The following is a 23,672-nucleotide window of genomic DNA, read 5'->3' as shown; positions in this document are numbered from 1 at the left end:
CTCCAGGCTTCTTGAAGGGCATTTCAAAGTTCCTCTTTGGGTGTTGGCTCCCTCCTCTGTGTATGTTCATGACGATTTGAACTAAACATTTTAAATGTGGATCCATCACTACATAAGGGCTGTTGAAACTGAGTTTCAGTCCAGTTCTTGTGTAATTTGGCATACCTCAGCCTTTTCTCTCCATTTCCCTTCCTCGGTAATGGCTTCTTGACAGCCACCCTTCCACTGAGACCGTTTCTGATGAGGTGAGTAGCAGGGGAATGGAAAGAGCACATGCATCGCTCAGGTCCTGTGTCAGGTCTTTGCTGGATTATTTCCTGTTTTTTAAGGACATGATGTTCAGATACTGTTCATTTCATGTAGATAGTTTTTAGGTCTGTCACTTCTCCTTTTGCCATTTTTGTAGCTTCAACTAAAGGATTTGTTTTATTTGTTTGTTTGTTTTTTCTTTTGTGATAGCCTGCTCGTAACACAGTACATAAAGATGGACCTATATACAATTTAACATAAGTTCTTTAAGTTGTCTGTTATGTATAGACGGCACTGGTTTATTCTTTGAGTTAGGTGTGTTTTATTATGATTGAATGAATCATAGATCAATGTCATTGTAACTATGACAGTGTGAATAACACTGTATTTGGTCCTTTTTTATGAACACATTCAATAAATTACTAAAGATTGCACGTAGCAATCTTTATGGAACACATTATACATAAATGTGTTTGCAGATGACACCACCGTCATTGGCCACATTCAGGATGGTGATGAGTCCACATACCAGCAAGAAGTTGAGCGGCTGGTACTCTGGTGCAGTCAGCACAATCTGGAGCTGAACACTCTTAAGACTGTAGAGATGACAGTGGACTTCAGGAGACATCCCTCAACTCTGCTCCCCCTCACCATATCAGACAGCCCTGTGTCAACTGTGAAGACCTTCAAGTTCCTGGGTACAACCATCTCCCAGGACCTGAAGTGGGAGACCAACATCAACTCCATCCTCAAAAAGACCCAGCAGAGGATGTACTTCCTGAGACAACTGGGGAAGTACAGTCTTCCACAGGAGCTGCTGATCCAGTTCTACACTGCGGTCATTGAGTCTGTCCTGTGCTCCTCCATCACAGTCTGGTATGGAGCAGCCACTAAACAGGACAGGAGCAGACTGCAGCGGACTGTACGGGCAGCAGAAAGGATCATCGGCACCCCCCTGCCCTCCATCCAGGATCTGTACCTCTCAAGAACCAGGAAACGGGCAGGGAAAATCATCACAGACCCCTCACACCCTGCACACAGACTTTTTGATCTGCTGCCCTCTGGCAGACGGTACAGAAGCCTGCAGACCAGGACCACCCGACACAGGAACAGTTTCTTTCCCCTCGCCATCTCCCTTCTAAACAGTTGACCTGTCACACTGCTCCCACTGCCAGACTGCAACTGCACCTTATGTACATTCTGTAGTATTCATTCCACCTCATTTCATTTCTGTATTTTATGTATATAAGTTTAGATTAGTTATTTATAGTTGGTTTACACAGCTTTGTGTATGTTTGTGTGTGTGTGTGCGTGCGTGTGCGTGTGTGCGTGTGTGTGCGTGCAATTTACATTGCTGTGCTTGAGAGTCACCATCTACCGGAACCAAATTCCTTGTATGTGTCTGCACATATACATGGCCAATAAACACGATTCTGATTCTGATAAGCTGCTGTAATTGACGTATTGACTGACGTAGCTGTTCCACAGAAATGACTGACTGCATAAGTCAGAAACCAGCAGATTTAATTCTACCTGAACTGATTCTTCAGCCAAAGACCTGCCTTTTCTTTTTCTACTTTTTTTTTTTTTTTTTTTTTTTTTTTTTTTTTTTACAATTTTCTCAGTGGGAGAGAAAATAATCATGGTGACAAACTTCCTTTCTGTAGCATACAGATCAAAGATCCAGTATCTGTAAACAGAGCTATAAGAAAAATAAAGGAGCAGCAAGGAATACAGGAATAAGGGGCTGATGGAGAGAAAAGTAAAAATGGAACAAAGGTTGAAATCTATGCTTGATTTTTCTTTACTTCAGAGCTTCCTAGTGAGAAGCAAGAGGAATACCACAGAATGAAGGAAGTGACTGTAATAAACTTGTAATAGCAGATCCTGTTCTTTGCAGGAAGCAGCTTCAGTTGGGAGTGACGCCAAGCCCATCTACTTAATGGTTTACTTGCACCCTGGTGTGTATGGGTGGAAAAACGGTGCCAATCTCAAAGTGCCAGCAAGGCTTTGTTCCAGTGTGCTACCTTAGTGTCCATGTGTCAAAGGAGGGTTTGAGCTAAGGACTAACACCAACAGGAAGTGCAGGAAATGGCTATTATGGTGTGGTAATCTCCAAACATTTTAAAAAAAATGCAGTTATGTAAACAGTTTGTTTCTCCACTTTTCTAAAAGATAAAGCTTTGATGTTGCACGCTTCCTAATATTTAAGCAATCAAAAACAAGAAGAAACAGCAAATTCAATCAAACTTCAAACAGCAGGAAATCACTGGTGCTTTGTAGACATTGTAGTGCTAATTTAATCTGTTTTGCTTTAGAGTGACATTTCAGCCCCAAACTACAAGTATGTCGTGGTGTTTCAAATTGGTAAAACAACTTTACCTCATCAAAGTTTACAAGACTTGTGACTCTTTTTTTTTTTTCATTGCATTATTGCCACATACTCATTTACCGTAAACTATAGATGCACCTCTGTGTGGGCTTAGATGAAAGGGTGGTTGCGTTTTCATCACAAAGACATGTGCCACTCAGTTTGGAAGGATAATACTTCTGCTCCTCACTCCAGGCCCTCGCATTTTGGGAAGCTCAGGTGATTCAGGAGATGATGACAGATTATACTTCTGACTCACCGTGCTGCTTTCTGGAAATACCACCCTCGCGTACAACATGCCAAGAATTTTTACATGCCTTTGTGAAAAGGCACTTTAAAACAAAATCTGCTTCTTATGCATTTAGCTTTTACTTCCAAATAGCACTCCACGCAGGCAGGAGTCCAGGAGCAGCTTCTAGGCTTTGGCCTCTAACATTCACAGTGTGCTTTCTGTTCATCGTCAAGAAGAGGCCAAGAAGTAAGTTTCGTTTCTTTCTTTTTTTTTTTTTTTAACTTAAAGAGATAATTTGTTAGTGACCAGATTTACTCAATATTTGTGGTGTTTTTTTTAAGAAATGCAAATCTTTAACTACTTGTGCTGCCTCACTGCAAATACTGCTAACAGGCAAAATCAAAATAGAGGATAAAATGCAAACGTAATTTGGCTTGGTCTTTCAGTTTCTCTATAGCTCCTTCCCCAGGTTATAGAAATCACTTGATCCCTTTATAGTAAAGGAGTCACAGAGCTAAATGTAAAAATGTTCATTGTTTTGTTTATCATTCTTATGGTTTATGACCAGATTTTACTAGAAGGCATGATCAGACACAGACAGGAACAAATTATTTAAATCACTCAGAAATCAAACCAGAAGATTTGGTACCTGAAATTTCTATGTGTGTCCTCGTTTTTATTTCAAACCTGAAAAGTCAGGCGCAACTTCTTATAAAAGTACAAACTGAAAATTAGTGCCTTTCTTCCTGCTGGGCGATAATGTCGTGTCCACAAATGCTGGAACATTAATGAATACCTAAAACCTCTGAACTGCAGGTAAAAGAGAAATTAAAAACAATATTCAGGTTCCTCAGTTTTGACAAATGTAGTGTGAACAACTTGAGATCAAAACACATGCATGTATGTAGCATTTTTGTGTGTGTGTCTAATGTGGGTCATCTGATCATCCTGGCTTTCACCGCAGCAGGATGGGCTTATTGTATTGTCTGACAGGAAACGCACACACTCACACATAAACATGCATGTGTGCACGTGTCTGTGTGTTATCACCTCTAGACAATACAGAGGAACAGGAGCACAAAGACAGGAGAGTGTTGTCCTGAGGGCTGGCGAGCACACACACACATTCAAACAACACGGGCTAAAAATGAGCTCATACCTGATGTAATGACACAAGGAGAGCTCTTCTTCTTGCTTCTTCTCTTTCACAGATGAAATTTAATCATTCTCGCCAGCATTCCTGTTAAAAGAATGCACCAAAGTAGACTCTAAACTCTACTGATTTATGTTTCAGCTGACACAGAGTCAAGTGCTTAAAGTCCATGAGGCTTGAGAGCGCCTTAGGTTGCTCAAACGTGCAACATTCATGCCAAGACCACATTTTTCCGCCTCTCTGCAAATAGCAACATTAGGTCACCTCTAAATCTTCTTTAAGTACCAGACTAGTTGGTGGTGTTGGTGTCAGAGGTACCAAAGAAAAAGGTTGAGAGCATGAAATATGAGGCTGTGAAGGCAATACGGAGGAGGGGGAGGTGGAGGAGAGGAGGATATGTGGGAGTTTTCTTCTGTGCTGGGGGGTAGAAGACAACTCTGCTAAAAGAGAAAGAAAACTCCTCCCAAACACAGAAGTGCATGAAGGCGGGGCTGAGAGCTCACAAATCACTCCCCAAAGAGAGGAGGAGGAGGGCAGAGTTTGTGACAATGCTGCGCTACTTGTTGTTGCCCATCCAAAGGAGCCGGTCAGCAATTTTTAGCTAGTCAGTCATTCAAATTATGAAAGTCAATAAGTTTGTGAAGTGAGAGAAAAGAGCAGCGATCACACACTGAGGAGGAGCTCACACTTGCAGGTAGGAATGAGAAGTTTGTAGGAGCACACTTGTATGCAGTGGGGTGTAGGAATGTGTGTGTGGGGAAGTTGACAGCAGAGGAGAGGAGCTGAGGCAGCTATCTTTATGATCGTCTTCTGAATGCAATTTTTTTCCCCCCGTTTGTCTGTTTTTCTACTTGTTACTTTCTTTCTCTGGCTGCTGTTTATCTCCCTACACCGCTGTGCTTTCCCTTCATCTCACAGCTGTCTGTCCGTCCATCCCTCTTGGTTTCCTTGTTTACAGCTCCCAGTGAGTAAGATCTACTCTGGGATTTTTTTTTTTTTTGAGCAATAAGTTGCCATCCCAAGGCGCTGGGTGTAACTGCGGTTGCTGGGATTGGTGGTGTTAGCTGTGGAAAACCCAGCAGGAAATAATTACACGAAATATGAAAGATAAGACCAACGGCATTTCTTTCATCATTTTCTTTTTCTTGTTAGGCTCGCTCACTTAAGCATTTGCTTATCCTGACTCGATGTGATAAATGACTCAAAAATCTGGCTGCTTGTCAGAGATGGCGTTGCTTAACCCTTTACAACACCTAAAATTAGTCGTTGCTAAATACGAAGATGATGAATATGTGTTTGTGACATATGACTTAAAAGATTTGTGAGTTTAAAACAAAACCGTAAATTAAAAGCTCTTATCAGACAGCGCTTTGCTGTTTTGCTCACGATCACTTTGACAGGTCGAGGCTGAAACTCTGACCTCTCAGTTATGAGATCACATCTTTAAACAGCAAGCCACCAACTAAATGATGACAGAGTCAGGCATGTGTGTCTGTGTGGTGTTGATGTTGGGGGGGGGGAACACATGTATGCAGCAGGTTGCTTCAGACATTAGTCAGTGTCATGTCTGAACTTCTCAGTGGGGTTGGAGTAAACCAATGAGATTCAGCCTTTAATGCTAAAATGTGTCTGTGTCAGATGCAAGGAGCACAAATTTGTGACGGTTGTGTGTTTCCAGGGTCAGTATTGTATGTGTAGTGTTGTGTTACTTGGATTCCCTGTGGTGTCAATTGTTTGATATTCCAGTAAGCCATCAGCACTATACAACCTACTAATCTTTGCAAAGACAGAGACCCTGCATAGCTGGAAAAGGGGGAAAAACAGATATTTATGGTCTTTATTTAAGTACATTGCTGCATTACTTGGTCATCACCAATATGTGGTACTTTAAATCTGAAGAAAATATTGTACATTTTCCTCTAATGCTTGCATCCGATGCCCAGAAGACTTTAGAGACACACAAACATGTGACAAATACAGAGAGTACGATCCAGATTTATCCATCCAGCAGTATACTAAATAATATAGTTGGGAACTTTGAAGCATCTGGGCTAGACACAGCATCTTCAACATCAGTGATGTGGATTGAGGCTAAGTATTTTTGAATTAAACTTAGAACCTGCAATTTTTCTTTATTAAAGCAGTAAGACAGATGACGTGGAAATATGGACAAAAACAGCACAATGGTACCTTTCTACTATGCACATTACATGATGTTTAATGACATTTTAAAAAAGCTTTACAAGATTTGAAATGGTGTTACAGGTACCCCTCGTCCTTATGCTAAGCTCACATCATTATCCTCTAGCTCTAACCTTTCCTTATTGTTGTACAGACAAGTATGAAAAGGCTTGAAGTGCGATCAGTCTTGCCATCGAACTGTCAGAGAGAAGGCAAATGGGTCTGTTACCCAAAATGTCAAACACTGATTTAGTCATTTATGTGAAGAAGTGTTGGGTGGCTGCGCTTCAGGAGGTAGAGGAGATCATCTACTAATCAGAAGCTTGGTGGTTTGATCACTGGCTTTTTGGCAAGAGACTGAACGTCGATTTGCTCCGATACAACCATTGGAGTGTGAATGCTAGGTGTGAAACACTTGGACACAGAAATAAGCCCTTGTATGAATGTGTGTGTAAATGGGTAATTGGGGCATGTTGTAAGAAGCGGTTGGGGTGATCAAATTAAGTATGTAAGTACCAATCAATTTACATTTAGAGTAACATATTTAGCAGGTTTTTTTTTTCCTGCTTCATATCGATCCATTTGGGATCCTTTTGAGTCCACATGTAGTTAATGTAGTGGGTATGTGCTACCTTACCTTACTTAACCTGTTTCCTGTTTTTGTTCTGCCTGTTTTCTCAACAAAAGCTTGAGTAAATGCAATCAATCACTGTCCTGGTGATTTTCCTTTTGGAGATAAGCCAGAATTTGTTATACAGCCTGGCTTGCACTATCCGTGCTTCCTTGTAAGTAACATAGCTTTAGTTGTGAAATAACAATAAGATGACAGTGATAACACTAACCAATGCTTCAGGCATATATAGCCTTTAATTTGATCAATTTAACAAATAATTAAATATATCAGCTTTTTAATTCAATTGTTTACACATGAGAAGATGTCAGAAGTGCATCCCACAATGCAGTGCAATCTTTGTAGTTCAAACATCATTTGAAACGTGGTTTCAGATTTAAGGTTGCAGGTTCTTCCTGACAGTTCACTCTGCATCTTTTACTGAAGTGAAAATCTAAAAGCTCCATTCATCACCTACTCAGCTGCCACTTCGTGCAACTGTCTGACAGTGTGGTGTACAGTGACTGTACAGTTAAGACTGATGCGCAAATGTACAAAATGAGTGCACATGCTGAGGGGAAGTTAGGTGTGACTGTCTGACAGAGTGAGAGATGTGCACAAAGGTTTAGAAGTATGAAATGGCAGCTACTGCTGTGGGATTTAATAAGAGCCTCATTAATATGTTAAACACATCTCTCACACACACACACACACACACACACACACACACACACACACACACACACACACTGGTGAGCCCACGCACTGAAGAGCGCAGTAGGACACCTCTCCCTCTCTCTAACAAAGACTGGCTCTACACAGTGGTCATGTGACAGTTGTTCCCATTGTTCACTTCTGGCCAGGGGTGGTTTTCCTAATGTGTGTGTGTGTGTGCATGCGCATGAGTATTTGCGTGCATGTTAAAGCAGGAAGACACTTTAAGCCAGCCAGAGGAAATCCCTCATTCCCAAGCATGTTGATGTTTGCGCTCGTCCTCCCGGTTGTGTGTATGTTCGTGTGTAATGACAGACCACCTCTGCAGCATCTGAAGCTTAATGTTAAAACCCTACTTTATTTTTAAAGCATTTTATCGAGTGTGTTTTTTAATCTAGATGCTCGGTTTGTGTTTTGTAAACCATCTGTCCATGGTACCGAAGGACTAAAAGAGATTCGCGGAACTCTCTTAGAGACTCCTGATGTTCCCCAAAAAGGCCAATATTTTAAAACCACTACTTGAGTGGATTAGCCAAAGAGCTCTCTGCCTCCTGGCTGATGTGTTGGGTTGGCTGGAGAGATGCTGAGAGAGCTCACCATCAAAACATTTGACTAAATTGAATTGAACCGATTGCAAAAGTAGTGTCCTTCAGATGGAAATGGCTCAAGAGATACTCTGTGAAAAGGAGGAAGGCATATTTGTTTTATTGATAGTAATTCTTTATAATGAACTGCTGTCCTCTAAATGTTTATACTGCCATTTCCTCTTCCCGTTAATCTACACGTCCCCCCCCTCCAAGGTCTTGTGCACAAATGTTATTGTTCCAAACCCAAGGCCTTCACTAGTGTTGGTGACAAACCAAATCTCACTTGAGGATGTTTTGTCTGTTACATGGCTAAAGAATAAAACTTTTTATTGGCTGGCAGACCTTTATGAACATGTGAAACTGTGTGAATTTCCCTTTTAACCATTTATTTTGGAATTGTCTAGCTACCCAATCTTACTGGGTTGAGGTAATAACAAAAATTTAACTTGTACTCAGCTTTGGGCTACCATATGTTTAGGTAAGATAGCATAAATACCTTCTTAAAATATTCCTCATAACCAGTTTAAATACAATAACAATGTGACAGTTGAATAAGGATCCACCAATTGCAGGGGAATGATTGGGCATTTTGAAGGATATTTATTAAATGAACCTGAGGAATAAAAACTGAAACTTTATTAAATTATGACAGTTTTTCCTCTTTGTAACCGTCTACATTGCCCTGTTAGTATATGAACATGAGTACGTTTGTAAACATGAAATATGTAAACATAGTTATTTCTTGTTGTTTCTGAAGGTAAGACTGCATCAAGTTTCTGATATGTTGATTTTTCTTAGTGCTGTTTCATTTTAGTTTAGTTTTGATTTAAAAAATAATAATAAATTTATAAGCAAAAACTTTTTTTTCCCTCCAGCTCTTAGAATGAATAATTTATCATTATCTAGAAATGTTCATTCCTGTGTGTTTGTACGAAAGCACATTATTTAAAACAAACAGTTTTTCTGTAAAACAACAAGCGAAAATTGATACCAGTTGAAATGTGGGTCAAAATTGTAGAAATAATGACTCAGCATTCTTGATATTTTTTTTGTTGATACCCCTATCTTTTCTGCCGTATACTGATTATATTGTCACTTGTGCTTTGAGGGATTATGTTATGAGCGCTAGTATTAACTGTTACGATACTGATTTTAAGACGTTTTTACGTTACTTAACGTGCACACACCTTGTACATGGAAAAAAAGGCACTAGCAAGTGTCACTCAAACCTCATGTGAAGTTAAAACTTGCTGGTACAAAACAAATTCTTTGGCATGGATGTCTTTTCAAATCTGTCTGACCCACTATAGCGTATACTGTCCATACATAGGAAATAATAGACTTGGTATAGGAAGCACTTGCACTCATTTGCAGAGTTATAACTACTGGTTGAACAGCTGTGGAGAAGAGAGGGTGAACCAGGGACAAAGATAAAAGTGGTGGGGAACTAGACGAGTCCATTATTATAAGAGGTAAAAGGATAAAGAAAAGGGAGAAGGAAAAGTCTGGGAGCTGCCATGATGGACAGGCAGGGAGGAAAGGAGGGAGGGCATGCCTGTGTGGAGGAGGGCGTGAGACTACAAGAGAAAGGGGGAAGATGGATGAGTAGGGACCAGTGAGAGAAGAGTGAAATAATGCAGAAAAAAATAAATGGTTGGAAAAGAGTAGGCAAATGTACAGGACAAGAGTGTAGCTGTAGCTCTCAGAATCAATTGTTTATGTATTAGTTAAACTGACCCAGTATACGGGAGTAAGTGCTAAATGTTTGTGTTTTCAATCAGTGAGAGTCAGTCAATTCTCTTCTGCAGGAGAGTGTGTGTCTGTGTCTGGCAGATGGTCAGGGCCACACACACACAAATACACATACAGCTGACCGTCCCCAAGGGTCGTATAATAGCTTCTCCTGTTGTAGTCGCTCTACCCTTCAGAGGAATCCACTCTCTCTGACCCGGCATGCCTTAGAAGGACTTTTACTGTGTACACTGAAGAGTCCTGAACCAGCCAGCTGTTCCTTTCTCTAAACCATTATTTGCATTTTTATTGATATTCATGATTACAAGCTGGTGGCTCAGTGACCCCCTGCTGGAGTTAAGTTTTAGCATTTAGTTCCAGTTTAAGGCGGTCCTGGTTTATTTAGGAGTGACCAAACTCCAAGAACCTACTGAAAGGTTGTGTCCTCTCGTTTGTAGCCTTCTCCTTTGAGCTGGTGTTAACTCTAGCGTTTGCCATTTAACGTGACAGCAAACAACAGCCGTAGATGAGAAACTATGCGAGTATTTTTGCCAAAAGACCAAAAAAGTGCTACTAAACACAAATCTTGGAGACATCACACAGGGTATCAATCATCTCAGTCATTGAGCATACTTTAGCGCAGCCCTGGAAGCGGGGAAATTGACTTCTGTGGCTGTAATGCTGCTCCAACAAGTGCTCCAATTTATGCTTTCACATATTTTTAAGCGCTAGTTCTGTTCGCATTGGCAGAAGTCTAAACAAAAATGCTACAAAGACATTTTAGCATTTCGGCTTGCTATCAAAGTATTAAATGTAAGACAGTTTGCTGCTAGGAGGCACGTTTCTGTACTGTACACATGGTCTGAAATGATGTCCGTCTGAGCTGTTAGTTTTCGTTGTTTGTTGCGGATCATCTTTTTTGTTATTATCATGCACATGTAAAAGTGGTCCAGCAGCACTTTTCTGCAGTTACTGCAGGTCAGTTGAACACGGGTCAGTTTGATTATGTTCCTTCAGCTTGTGTTCTCTGATCATAATCAGGCTGTTTAACAATAGCAAACACGGGCTCAGTTGTTCAGATCAGATTCTTAGGTTTGAGATTAGAGAGCGGGTCAGTCGAATCCAGTCTGCTACCGTGTTATTTTAGTTTGTACAGTATGACTAACTGCTGCGCTGTGAGTGATTCAGAGCGGATAAAGCTGTGCTGTTCACTCATCATCACACAGCAGGGGAATTTCTCTGTCCTGTGTTTTAGTTCCCTGTCATCCTATCGGTCATGTTCATCATGCTGTATTTATAACTGTGTCTGTCTGTTCATTACACAAGATCTAGCTAATGGGCAAGAATAAAGTTGGGTGCAGTGCTGCTCTCTTTTCTTTTTTTCTGTTTTCCCTTTTTTTAAGTATCTGGTGTATGAATCAGTTTTTAAGGAGATTACTGGAATACAAAGTATTTTGAAAATGTCCTAGTGTTATACTGATACTGATACTCAGAGGTTGTTGCTAAAAATATCACATAACACTGAGGCACACAGACCTCTATTCTGTTCTCATATCCACTAACAGAGGGCTGAAGTCAGCCTTCAGTCTGGTGTGGGAGAAAAGAAAACGTGGCTCCGATCCAACTATTGTATAAAAATAGGCTCAGGCGAAATTCTCAAACACATCTACTTTACTTTAATCTTCCCCTCTTCAGTGGAAGTATTAAATTGTTATCCATTTGCTAACTTATGTGGATTTTATTGGTTTCGTTTTCAGACACAGTGTAGCTACAGATTTTGTTTCAGAGTGCGCACATGAAATTTTTTGTTTTTAAAAAAGGGGGGGAAATCCATTAAATAGAGATGGGGTGTTATTCAGAGGTCGGGTTAACTTGCTGCATCTACTAAACATTAGCAAAAAGTGCTAGTAAGTATTTCCGTATGTATGAACACTTGAAAGAGAGTGAGAATGATGGCTTTGTGTCTGCATTAAAGAGAGACAACTACTGTATACTGGCTGTGTGCACCATTTCATCTCAGTCAGTGCTTCATGTCAGCCATTGTTACACAAATGTATAGCTGAGATTACTGTTTGTTATAACACACCTGAAGACGGCTAATTTGTTTGATTCATTCACTTAGTTTCTTTTATATTTGCAGGAACTCAGTAAAGTTATTAATCTTTATTAAGTAATCCAAAGTCATGGTGTATGTCATTACTGTTTAACAGTAAATGTCTGTATGTGTTTTGTTTCCAGAGTTGAGGATGATGGCAGAGGGGCGTTTTGCTAGTCTGCCTAGGTCTCTTCAAGCACACCACACCCTGGGAGGAGGCACAGGCCACTCTGGAGTACCCAGCAGCACTCTTGGTGCCCCAAGCAATAATACCTGCTCCAGGAGGCACCAGGCCTCTCTCACATCCTCCATGGATCTTCTCAGCTCCAGACCTGGGTAAGCTGTGTAACCATCATAAGCTCACTGCTGTTGAGTCATTTATTAGAAATCAGCAACAGTAACATTTCCCATTGTGAGTAACTGTTTGCTTTTTGTCCTGCAGTCTCCATCCAGGCCAGTGTGGCAGCCTATCAGAAAAGCCAGCTGCCGCCTACCAGCCAATCTCTATTCATGGGACTCTGCCTCGGCGCAAAAGAGGAGGGGTCAACCTCACACATGGAAACTACACCTGGGACCCCAAAGCCAATCACACAGAGCCTTTAATTTATGAGAATGCATTACTGACTGCTGAGTACCCGCATCAGTCCATGACCTCTTCACTGGTCCAAAATATCGCTGATGACTTCCATGGTTACAGGTAAACATGTTCACAAACACAGACAAACATGGATAATGCTTCTGGATGTTTATAGTTTTATTTTCATTCTGCGGTTTGTTCTTGCACATTCTGGGCAAATGATAGTCTTCATCACAAGTACGACTGTTGCTTATCTTTATATCTGTCAGATGTTTGTGTAGGGAAACCATCTTTCAGAAGAAGCACCTTTTGTTCAGTATTATCATGATAAAAGGTGATTGTTGCAGGGGTGTCTTGTCATTCTGAAGGTTGGCAATCTTTGATGATCAGAGACTGTTAGTGCTCTCGAGAAAACACTGCTCCTCTTCAGACTGGAGAGTGAGACAGTGTGGAGTTGGATGGAGAAAAGTGAGGTTGTATAGAGACCCCTGAGGGGGTGTAGTGATTAGCTCAACTTCAGAGGGAGCACACACACACACACACACACAAACCCACACACATCTCATCCCTCATCATGTCCTCCACCTTTCTATCTCTAGTGTAGAGTTACAACAGACTGTATCTGATGTAGCCAGCTTTGTGTGTGCATGTGATGTGCATCTGTGGGCGCATTCGTGTAGCCCCCAGCAGTTGGGTTACCTTTGTTGGTCAGGGTGTGGCGTGGCAGATCAGAGACTACTGTGAAGTCTTTGTCTCTACTTTTTATCTGTCTGCCTCCATGCCGGATAGATTTCATAGACCGCTGACATACAGTGGGACAATTTGTCCAGGTCAAATTCAGCCTGTACAGGTGGCAAAATAATGAGTAGCATATTGTTCTTTTTTTTGTGTTCTTTCACAACGTTAGTACAACTTCATGGGTATTTTCTTGTTCTTTTAAACAGCCAGCACAGAAAGTGCCAGTTTTTACACCTTTCATGCATAAATGAGCCTTTTGACTGATTAAAGTTCATGAAAATTCAGCCATTACCTGATGATAAAGTTCATCAAGAAAGCATATTTCTAAAGTTTTGGCATGTTGGTTCTCATCCACCATACATAGCTCATATCGAGACTACAGATAATTAAACATATCTTTTTAAAATATCTACATACTCAGGAAACGCATACGATTATTAGGTTACTGGGTAAAGAGGGAACGGAAGGAAAGTGAGCATGCTGTTGTGTAGAAAAACACGAAAACACAGTCTTATCTTTTGCTCAGCATGAAACTGGAGATAAACAAACCACCAGGGACCTGCTGTGATAGCTTGATAACCTGGTCATTTCAGTGATGAATCAGCGCAGTTGAGCTTTTAAACTTATCCATCTACTGACTCAAATCCAGAGTATTTCCAAATAAGGCTCAGTTAGTATATTTGTCTCTCTCATGTTGTGAACTCTCTGTCGTCATTACCACTCAGTTGTTGAATTATTCCAGGCCAAAACTCACAGCCCCACTGGGGCGAGGCACCTTGAGGAGACTGTTGTTGTGATTTGGCGTTATACAAATAAAATTGAGCTGAATAACTTCAGGTGATATAACACAGTTTTGCATTCTGAGCTACTTTTCATTTTTTAAAAACGTGTCTAATTTGATTTAGATTGTTTGCCATTAACTCCACTTTAGGCTGACAGCAAAGAATGTCAATAGTGTTCCCTTTAAGCAGTCAGAGCAGATCCAAAATTATTGCAACTTTAAGTAATAAACTTTGGATCTCGATGCCTTTGAAATGGTTGCTTCAAAGACAAGGACCAGGTTTGCACCCACTCAGTCAATTGCTGTCGTCAGATTGATTACAGTGTGTTGGCAAGCTGCAAGTCTGCATTTATGAATTAGACGGCAATAATTTGCTTGCGCACTCCAATCTGTCTGAGTGTGGTCGCAGTCAAGCCAAGTTGGGCCACAGTTTTTGTAGCCATGTGCTTTCTGCACCCAGGCAAACCTTGTGATTGAAAGTGATCACCCTGAGGTTGAGGACATGTGCAACCATGACAACCACCTAGTCACACGCTCTTCTATTTTGACTCTAGGGTGACTGAGCCATAATGTAAGGATGGCAGCTAATGACCTGACAGAAAGGGAAGTATCTTATTCAAGTCCACATCCTCAAATTTAAAGTTTCCTGTTCAATTATGCTGGTTCTTCTTAGTTTTTATGAGTTGACACAAATTCTTTTTCCTATTCAAACTAAAACATTCAAACTTTTTATTTTTCTAGTGCACATATAGATTGCTTGCTTACTGTGATCTTAACACTCCCAGAAATTTTCCAAATTCCAGAGTTTCCTCCCACCTCTGGTCATTTGGTTTCAAACTACAAACAATTCACAGCAGAGATTTCTATAAAATGATGAGTATGTCTTTATGGAATGTAACCACTGACTGTCCATTGCTGGCCTATGACCCCTAACCTTATGTCACACTATCTTCCCATTGGTCCATGTGTCTTTGTGTTGACCTTTGAGGGCAGCTCTAGGACCACCAAGAAAGGAGGGGGAGGAGGAAACTGAGCAGACAGAGTTCAGAGTTGGAGGGAGTATAGATGGACAATAACAGACTGGTGACATCTGAAACTTTTCTTTTTATTTGTATAGTATAAATGAAATTCTGAATTCCCCACCCGCCAACAATAACTCACTAACAAGTACTTTATGTAAGGTTTGTTCATATAGTGCTTTTTAAGAGCCAGAAAGTGCTTTACCGTATAAAATAAGATGCAACAAATTGTATAAATGGATAAAACGAAGCAAACGCAATCGTGCACGGGTGGATCTTAAACTTGTTTTTAAAGATAGCAAGGTAGTTCACGGATCTCAAGTCCAAGGAAAGCAAATTCTACACAAATGGATATCAAACATTCCTTTAGAACAATAGTTCAGTGTTTAATTTTAAACATTATGCTACCTTGGATACCTTGGATGCACTATAAAATGCATACCAGTAAACAGATCATCATTGATCATCAAGAACAAAATGGACTTCCTTTTTCCAAATGCACTCAATATTATTGTTTTTTTTTTGTAGTTTTGTGAAAGCTGAATCATTACAAAAGGTTCACTAAAAATGTCCTTTTGTAGGCTAAACTCAACAGATTGTCCTGGAAAGGGGATGATTCAGAGTAAATCTGCTATCTACAGCAGTGCAAATGACATTTAGCCTTGTATTTTACCTGTTTGTACTGAAAAGATGTTGTATCTGAAAAGATGCCAGGTGTCAGAGCCGTTCTTATTCTGATTTATTCTAATTTATCAGTTTATTTAGTTTTTGTTACTCCGTTTCATTTCTGCTTTGCATTGTAGGACAACTGTCTGCCAACAGAGCCAGTGTGTTTTGCAGCATATTGTACGAAACTAAGATCAAATGCCTTTTGGGAATTAATTAATGCCATTTATTTTAGAATAACTGTTCAGCCTGTGGTATTAAAACTAGAATGCATAGAAATCAGCTAAGATAAACACAAACTGACAGTAAATTGAGACTTTTCACTTTTTAATGGAAGCACACTGACCTCTGTAGGCTGCATTCAGACTCTGCATGCTGCCATCAACTTTTTCCATTTCTCCCTATCCTTGTCTCTCTCTCTCTCTCTGTCTTAGCCTCCCTTCAACACACTCTCTCCCACACACACAAATATAGTGTAGTTCCTAACTTAAGCCAGTTGTGGTCTTGCTGAGTATTGTGCGGTGAAGCGCAAAGAACAACAGTAGCCAGAAAAAGATTGTGGCGAGTGCTGCCTCGCAGTGGTCAGCTCGTGTCCCCTGGAATGCTTCGCTATCGCACATCCATCATGCTCTGTTTAAATTCTTTTAACGCTGTAGCCAGGATGAGTAAACATTGCTAACCTAGCACACAAGGAGTGACACCGAATCTCTGTTTGCTCCGGGGCTATCACTCTGTTTGTGAGCCTGACCTTTGACCTGCCTGAGGGGAATTTTCAAAAAAGGGAATTTCCCTCCCTCAATTTTGGCACTTTTAACCCAGGAGGATGTAGATGGGTGTTGTCTGTCTGCATTGAACCCACCTAATCCTGGAGATCCAGGCTGAGGTTACAAGGGGCAAGTGGTTGGAGTGGTAAAAAACTTTGGTCACATCAAAGGTCCAGCAAACCACTGACCTCAGAGAAGCAACACACATGGATACAGAAAATGTTCAGTGAGTTTCTGATTTTAGTTTAGATTTCAAACCACAGAAATTCCTCTACTGCTTCTATGTCCTTTATCTTCAGCGTTGAATATCAAGCACTAATCAGTGTATGCCAAACATAATGCATTACCTGCAGCAGGTGCTTTTATAACATAGGACAGAGGCTCTGCAGCCACTCACAGCTGTTTTCCCATTGGTAGAAGCTTCCTATTGCTTTGATATAGAGTATCACCAGCAGTTCACATTTTAAATTTTGTCAGCATGTCAGCAGTGCAGTGGTTAGCACTGTCATCTCACGGCAAGAAGGTCTCTGGCTATTTATAGCTTCCTCCCACAATCCAAAGACATGTGTTAGATTAACTGGTGACTTTTAAAATTGAATTTAGGTACAAATGTAAGCATAAATGTTTGTGTCTCTATTACCCTGCAGTAGGCTGGTGACCTGTCCAGGGTGTACACAACCTATCAGACAGCTGGGATAGGCGCCATCCCCACTGTGACCCCTATATTGGATAAGTGAAAGAGGATGGATGGATGGAGAAAGCTTTATCTATCGCTTGGTGCTTCATCCTGTAACTTTGGAATAGCAGGGGAGAGCATGGATGCATACTGTACACATACCCATCTAGTTTTTTTTATTCCTCATAGTTGTATATTTTACATTTTTTTTTAAAAAGCAAAGGAAAATTTAGAATTTAACAGCAGGCAAACAGATTTGTTTGCTGTCTCTGCTAATACCTGAAACTTGTCTTACTTCTGTAAATGGTCTACAGTGAAAAAAAATAACCCCAAAAATGTGAAAAGACGTTTCAGGAACGAGCACACGGCATCTGTATGGGAATAAATGAAAGGGAGCAATTTCGGAAATGCTGTGGAAAGTAGAGTAGATCGAAAGCACTTGATCACATCTTCAAACTCGATGCTGCTGCTAGTTTTGTGGCAGTTTAGGAGGTGAGGCAAGGGGGCGGTTCAGAGCGTGAATTCCTGAAAGAGCGCCCCATTCTTAGACTTCAAAAAACTTTCACAACATTACATTTATGGCGCTTTTTCCAAATACAGTGACGGACTGAGTCATACAATCGTCAAATAAACCTCACAAAGAAATTAGTTCAGCTCCAGTATACTCAAGTGCTCTAAGTTTTACTTTATAATACATTTAATTTGATTTATTTTGTACTCAGGTATGCATGCATACATTTATAGATCTGTTTCTAAATAGGACTACACATGCTAATGGATGTTGTTTTCATCTGTTTGGCAATTTTTAAGTTTTGTTGGTAATCATTCTGTCATAATGTCATAAATGCAACACACACATATACGGTATTATTGCAATGGCTGAATGTTTAGTGTATAGTATAGGGGTTTACACTGGTGAAGGATGCCCAGTTTGATTTTAGGTGACAATACAAAACAAAACAAAAAATCAACCTGGCTGAAAGTGCTTTCTCTCAGCACCTTCAGGAAGTTCCTGATGGTGTCAGACACAGCCACTGAGAGGAAACCTCGGTGCAGATTTCATCTGTAAGCCCTGACGACCTGCCAGATGACTGATCTGTGCACCTAAAATAGAATCAGGTTTAATATGCTGCATTTCATCGGTTCTGCAAACTCATTAAGGGTAAGAGTGATCTGAACACCTTCCATGAATGATGACTATACATTGTTGTGAATGGGGGCTTCTGTTCAGTTACATAACTAAATCCCACTCATTATTTGGGGCCATGTTTAAACTGCGAGGGCTTAGAGCTGCACATATTTGGTTTGGTAAGTAATGGACTGTGCTAATATTCCCGTGGGAAAACCAATGCAGGCCTAAGGGATTTAAACTACCAACCTTGGTAATGTAGCCACGGATTTGAGCTAATTACCCCTTTCACTGAGCCCCTGGTTGTAAGCCTCCTGTCGAGACTGAGCTGTAACTCGAGTACCAATGTTCAACGCAGAGATGGAGAGCACCGAAAGAGTTTTGTTAAGGGATAAAATGTGACAAGCTAACATTGGCGGAAAAAACAAACGGAGAACAAAAATACGAAGACTGAAAATGAGTAATCTGATCTTTAAACAATTGATAAACAAAAGTGATTAAAAAAGCAGATAAAACTGCAGCGCGTGTAAGCTGAGATTAGGAAGATGGACAAAAGCATTTTTTTGTGAATAAGAGAATTACAGAAAAATGCAAAAAGAGGAAATTAGAAAAGTGTGTTTGTGTGTGTGTGTGCTCTAACCTCTCTGTGAAATTGTCAGTGGACTCTGAATGGCAGGCGTGTGGCTGTGATGTGTTTTGATGGGGGAGGAGAGAGAGAGAGGAAGAGAGAGAGAGGCCAAGTCAGACAGGCAGTAAGGGAACATGTTTACCACTAAAAGAAAGGGAGTGAAAGTCAGGCAGCGAAACCGGGAAAACAGGAGACTTAAAGCAGTGTAGTGCAAACTTTGGTTCCACTTGATTCTTTTTTCTTTTCTTTGAGAAACCCACTCCCAAGTGGGACCTACAGTAGTAGATGTGGATTAACTCTGCGTTGCCACAAGAATCAGCCCTCTGCTTTAGAGCGCAGGTTTGGCTTCTTATCATACAGGCACTTGTTTTGATCACCCTGTTAGACCTTTAAAGAAAAAGTGCCACACCTCCACACCTATAATTCATCTCCTACGGAGTGACGAGGGCTGAATACCCATCTTCAGCACTAGTCAGCGAGCGGCCTTGACTGTGCAGTTTATTTGTAATAGGAGCTATAAGGAGGACCTAAAGGTCCCATCTGGGTCCTTTTGGCAGGATGTGTTCTCTAAATCGGACCTTGTCTCTGTCTGTGTTCCCCAGGGAGCCTGCAGCCGGGCCCGACGCCACAGTGGACTACGTTAAGGTAGGAAAAGCAGTGGTGCTATATTGTTTGTCTGCTGTTGTTGAAAATAAGCGGTTCCATGATAATCAATGTAAATATTTTGCTTACTGAAAATATGGCTGCTTATTACTGCCTCTATAACGCATAAAACAGTATTTAAAAAGACTGATTGTAAAATGGTAAAACACACAGAAGTAAAATAAGATGTACGACCCCCCCAGGCTTAATTTAGTTTAGCAGACTAAAGTGGAAGCTTGTTGTCTGTATTATAGTAGGAAGGAAAAAGTTATACTAGCAGTTATGTAAAACCTCAGACCTCCCACCCTGCTGTGAAAATACTGCAGTACTAAAGTAAAGACATTTTGCCAGGGGGAATAAAAGTAAAACATTTAGTAAAGCCCACCAATAAAGGATTACATCTAACGGGACACATCTGCCACTGGATATGAAACACCAGCTGTTTCTGCAGACTGAGGTGTAAACATCACTCTTAGGTGAGGTTAATCTAATTGCACCTCGACTACTTGGAAAATGTGCCTTTAAATCATACGCTCAGTTTTGTTGCTGTCACACAGCTTTAAATCATTTTCGTACCACCTGCACCGCAGTTTTCAGTCAAAGACAGATGACGACCGAGATGCGATGGTTCTGTTAACACAGTTCTTTGCCTTTCTTATTTTTGGCTCCTGTCTGCTCGGTTGTTAAGAAATTTGTATTATTAAGACCATCAAACAAAATACAAACCTTCTGTACTGCACATTTAGTGGAGAAAAGGCAGGGTATCTAATCTAAATACATTTTGAGCAGCAACCAAATTGAGTGCTGAAGCTGGTTTACCTAATCTTTAGTCAGACATTGCCTTATTTAAATCATAATTATGCCTGTATTTTTGCAGGTTTCTTAGAACAACAGTGTTAAACAGACACTGACATGATTGCCTTACTGGGAAAGAGTCTGTATTTTTATGTTTTGTTTTGGTTTTAAATCAATGAATGAAATTAAACAGGAACGATTTTCCGATTCCCACGCTTGCAACTGTGTGGCTAGAGAAGAGACAAGTAAACAAATAAACCAGCAAAAATCAAATTGTATTATGAGGCAAAGGCGTGGGAGGAAAAAGCGCAGCAGATAATCAGGCCTGTAGTCACAGACAGCTGTTCATATATCAGCACAGCTCATCGTAGATGGCTCGTCTGTACCTTCTGTTCATAAAGAAATGCGCAGGTTTGTGGACGATTTACACTCAACTTCATTATTTATCAAAATAAATAATTCTATCATTTTCCTAAATGATATTTGTTTGTGTGAAAATGGTAAACTTTCTTTCCTTGAATGGGGAAAAAAACTGTTTTTATACCTCACAATAAAAATTTTTTAAAAAATTACTCAATCCCTGCATCTCTGTCATAGATTGTAGACGTAGGCAAGAAACAGTGGAAATCAGAGAGAGGAGGGTGGCATGCAAATATGTCCTGAGCTGGAGTCATGCATGAAGTTTGCATTATGTGGTGTCCACACCGACGCTTTGGCCCTCATGACACTGACCTATGTGATCTAATTTTGTCCTGTGAACAGCGACATCATTAGTTTCTTTGAGATCTTTGCAGATGTCATAACATTTACTGCAAACTACTAGATTTTACTGTAAATAAAGCCTGTCATTACATACAAACCCGCAGTGGTTTCTCCACTTTTCTTTTTCCCAACATTTTCTTTCAAATCAGTTCTTTTTCTCTGCGTACGACCACATTCCAACTACTCCTCCATCTGTTGGCTCATATGTTTGGATGCTAACACCCCATTGTAAAAAGCAAACTCTGTCCTTCCCATGGGAGCGGGTCACACATGTGGGAGCTAACCTCACAGAACACTTATGGCCTCAAAATGTGATCATAAATATTTTGTACTTGTAAATCAGGATTTGTATGTGTAAAAAGAATTTGTGTGTGTGTAAAAAAGATTTGTGTGTGGACTTAGCCAAAAAAAACCTGCAAGTTACAAGTACAAATTTTGACCCTATTTTTCTTCCTTTCATCTGATTGGCCAATGTCATGTCAATCACAAATGTAACTATCCAATCAGAGAACAGATGAGTTTGGCTGTCGGAGGGGCGCTTTTTTGGACTGCAGGTCCTTGAAGGGTAATACAGTTTGAAGCTGGAGGATCTCTATATAAATATCCGATAGCAGTTAGGTGCCCTAACTTTCAGCAGTTGTGGTATATCAGTGGTTAGAAATACCATTATTATTTTAGGATTAGTTTAACACAAAGTCAGGGCTGACCCGGGACCATGGCTGTGAGTCACAGTGCGCAGCATAAAGGTCCTTTCACATCGGATGCAGGGGAAAGCGCATCAAATCCGACTTCTTTGACCCTCTGCGACTCATCTATCCGATCATGGTGTGACAGTGTGAACGACACAAATCCGATATTTTCAAATCCGATCTGGGTCACTTTCGTATGTGGTGCTGAATCCGATACATATCTGATGTTTTAGAAAGCGACTGCTGTTTGATGGTCATGTCACATTAAATCAGTCTTTTACGTCACTGACACAAGACAGACGCCAACTATCAGCGCCCGACATGGTGAACGCTTCTATCCAGTGAAACTGCTGGGAAGACAACGTTGGAGAAACGTGAACATTTTATTTGTACTGTATAATCTGCAGATTCTGACAGAAATCTGCAGCTAGAAGCAGCGCTCCTCTAAAAAAGCAGTAAGGATCATTATTAGGCCAAATGTAAATAACAAAACTTTATAACTTAAAGCAAAACTGGGAAACGTAAAGTCTGAAGTCTTTACATTAAGGGCCATCAGTCACACAATATTGCTTGCTCTGGGTCTAAACAGAGCGCGTTGTGTGTGACGTCTTCTTTTGCGCATGCGGCCGCTCTGAGCGTTCACACTAGAGCGCGTTTGCTGTCGCATTTTAATTGTAGTGTGAACAAGCAGACAAAAAAAATCAGATTTGATCAAAAAATCGGAATTGAGCATCAAGACCTGTAGAGTGAACGTAGCCTAAGACTGTTTTTTGAGTTTTACAGTTAGGAATATGGCTCTCTGTCTACAATGTGCCGTCTCTCAAGACAGTCAAAACCCTTTAACTGGAACTTGATCAGTCAGGCTAAAATCAAAAGTACTGATATCATCAGGACATTTTCACACTGAGCCAACACCTCTCTGTTACAGAGCTGAGGATGCCTTTGTGCCAAATATCTAGAATAAATATCTACATTTAACCTACAATGACAAAACTAACTCAAAAGTGCTCTGACTAAATCGAGTTTGTGCGATTGTCTCTACATTGTGATTGATGAGACTACAAACCATTATACACATTTAACAATTAAATGTTCTGACAAACACATTTGTTTCATTTTCTGCTCATTTTATTTCCAAATTAAGAAGCAAATTATGTGAGTGATTTAGAGTGTCTGATCAAAGTGCATGTCTGCACTGTGAGAGGCCCCACAGAGCCGCTGCTGCTCACTCTGTCACTCTGTTTCTGACTCGCTGCTCATGCAGCAACTGAACAGCCTCCTCAAAGATCTACAAAAAGAAGCGAGGGCCCTAACGATACAGTTTCTCGGCCTGTCTTTCTGGGAACCTGTGGATCCATTTTGTACCTTGTCCTCACTAGCAGATTGTTGCGTTTTGTTCTCACTGGCTGGAGAAACGCTTTTGTCACTTTCTAAACGTCTCAGCGCGTGACTGGAGCCACTCGATGCTTTTAGCTCCGCTTTTAATAGCTCCACAACGGCTGCTACAAAAGTCGCGTGACCCTTTTCCATCACAAACTGAAGCACGTATTTGGATCCAAATTTGCGACACAGGTCTTTGTACATTATGATGTACAAGATTTTTACAGTTTTTAAAGGAGTCAAGTCTCCCCCAATCTTCTCTCTTATATCAGTCACTATCTGCTGAAAATTCAGCTTTACAGCAGTTGTTTGTGTTTTCTCAGAAACGTGAGCGACTAAATTTGCAAGACACAAAGTGAGAAAGGTATCGGTCTCTGCAGGCGTAGGAAGCGTCCCAGATGAACACTGCGGGGCGTCGCTACATTTTTCTTCACTCTCTGAACTCTCACAGTCAAGATTTTGGACATCGGTGATTTGAAATATATCACTGTTGACCTCGCTAC

At 40.6% G+C, this 23,672-nt stretch overlaps 1 protein-coding gene across 3 annotated transcripts in view; it reads left to right on the top strand.

Moving 5' to 3' along the window:
• The window catches only part of LOC102313055 (breast cancer anti-estrogen resistance protein 3 homolog), a gene marked incomplete at its 3' end in the record, with an annotated part of 60,144 nt that overhangs the window by 11,600 nt on the left and 24,872 nt on the right, over positions 1-23,672 (top strand). The window contains 4 exon segments of one of the 3 annotated variants that reach the window (XM_042215746.1): positions 1,948-3,098; positions 12,067-12,259; positions 12,366-12,620; positions 19,504-19,546. In XM_042215746.1, the coding sequence (XP_042071680.1) occupies positions 2,852-3,098; positions 12,067-12,259; positions 12,366-12,620; positions 19,504-19,546 (738 nt within the window). 3 annotated transcript variants of the gene reach the window in all.

Source organism: Haplochromis burtoni, unplaced genomic scaffold, assembly GCF_018398535.1.
Source record: "Haplochromis burtoni strain Fernald_Lab_line unplaced genomic scaffold, NCSU_Asbu1 Contig_812, whole genome shotgun sequence".
Lineage (NCBI taxonomy): Eukaryota > Metazoa > Chordata > Actinopteri > Cichliformes > Cichlidae > Haplochromis > Haplochromis burtoni.
Note: the sequence above shows the minus strand (reverse complement) of the source record. Positions and strands in the feature narration are given on the sequence as shown.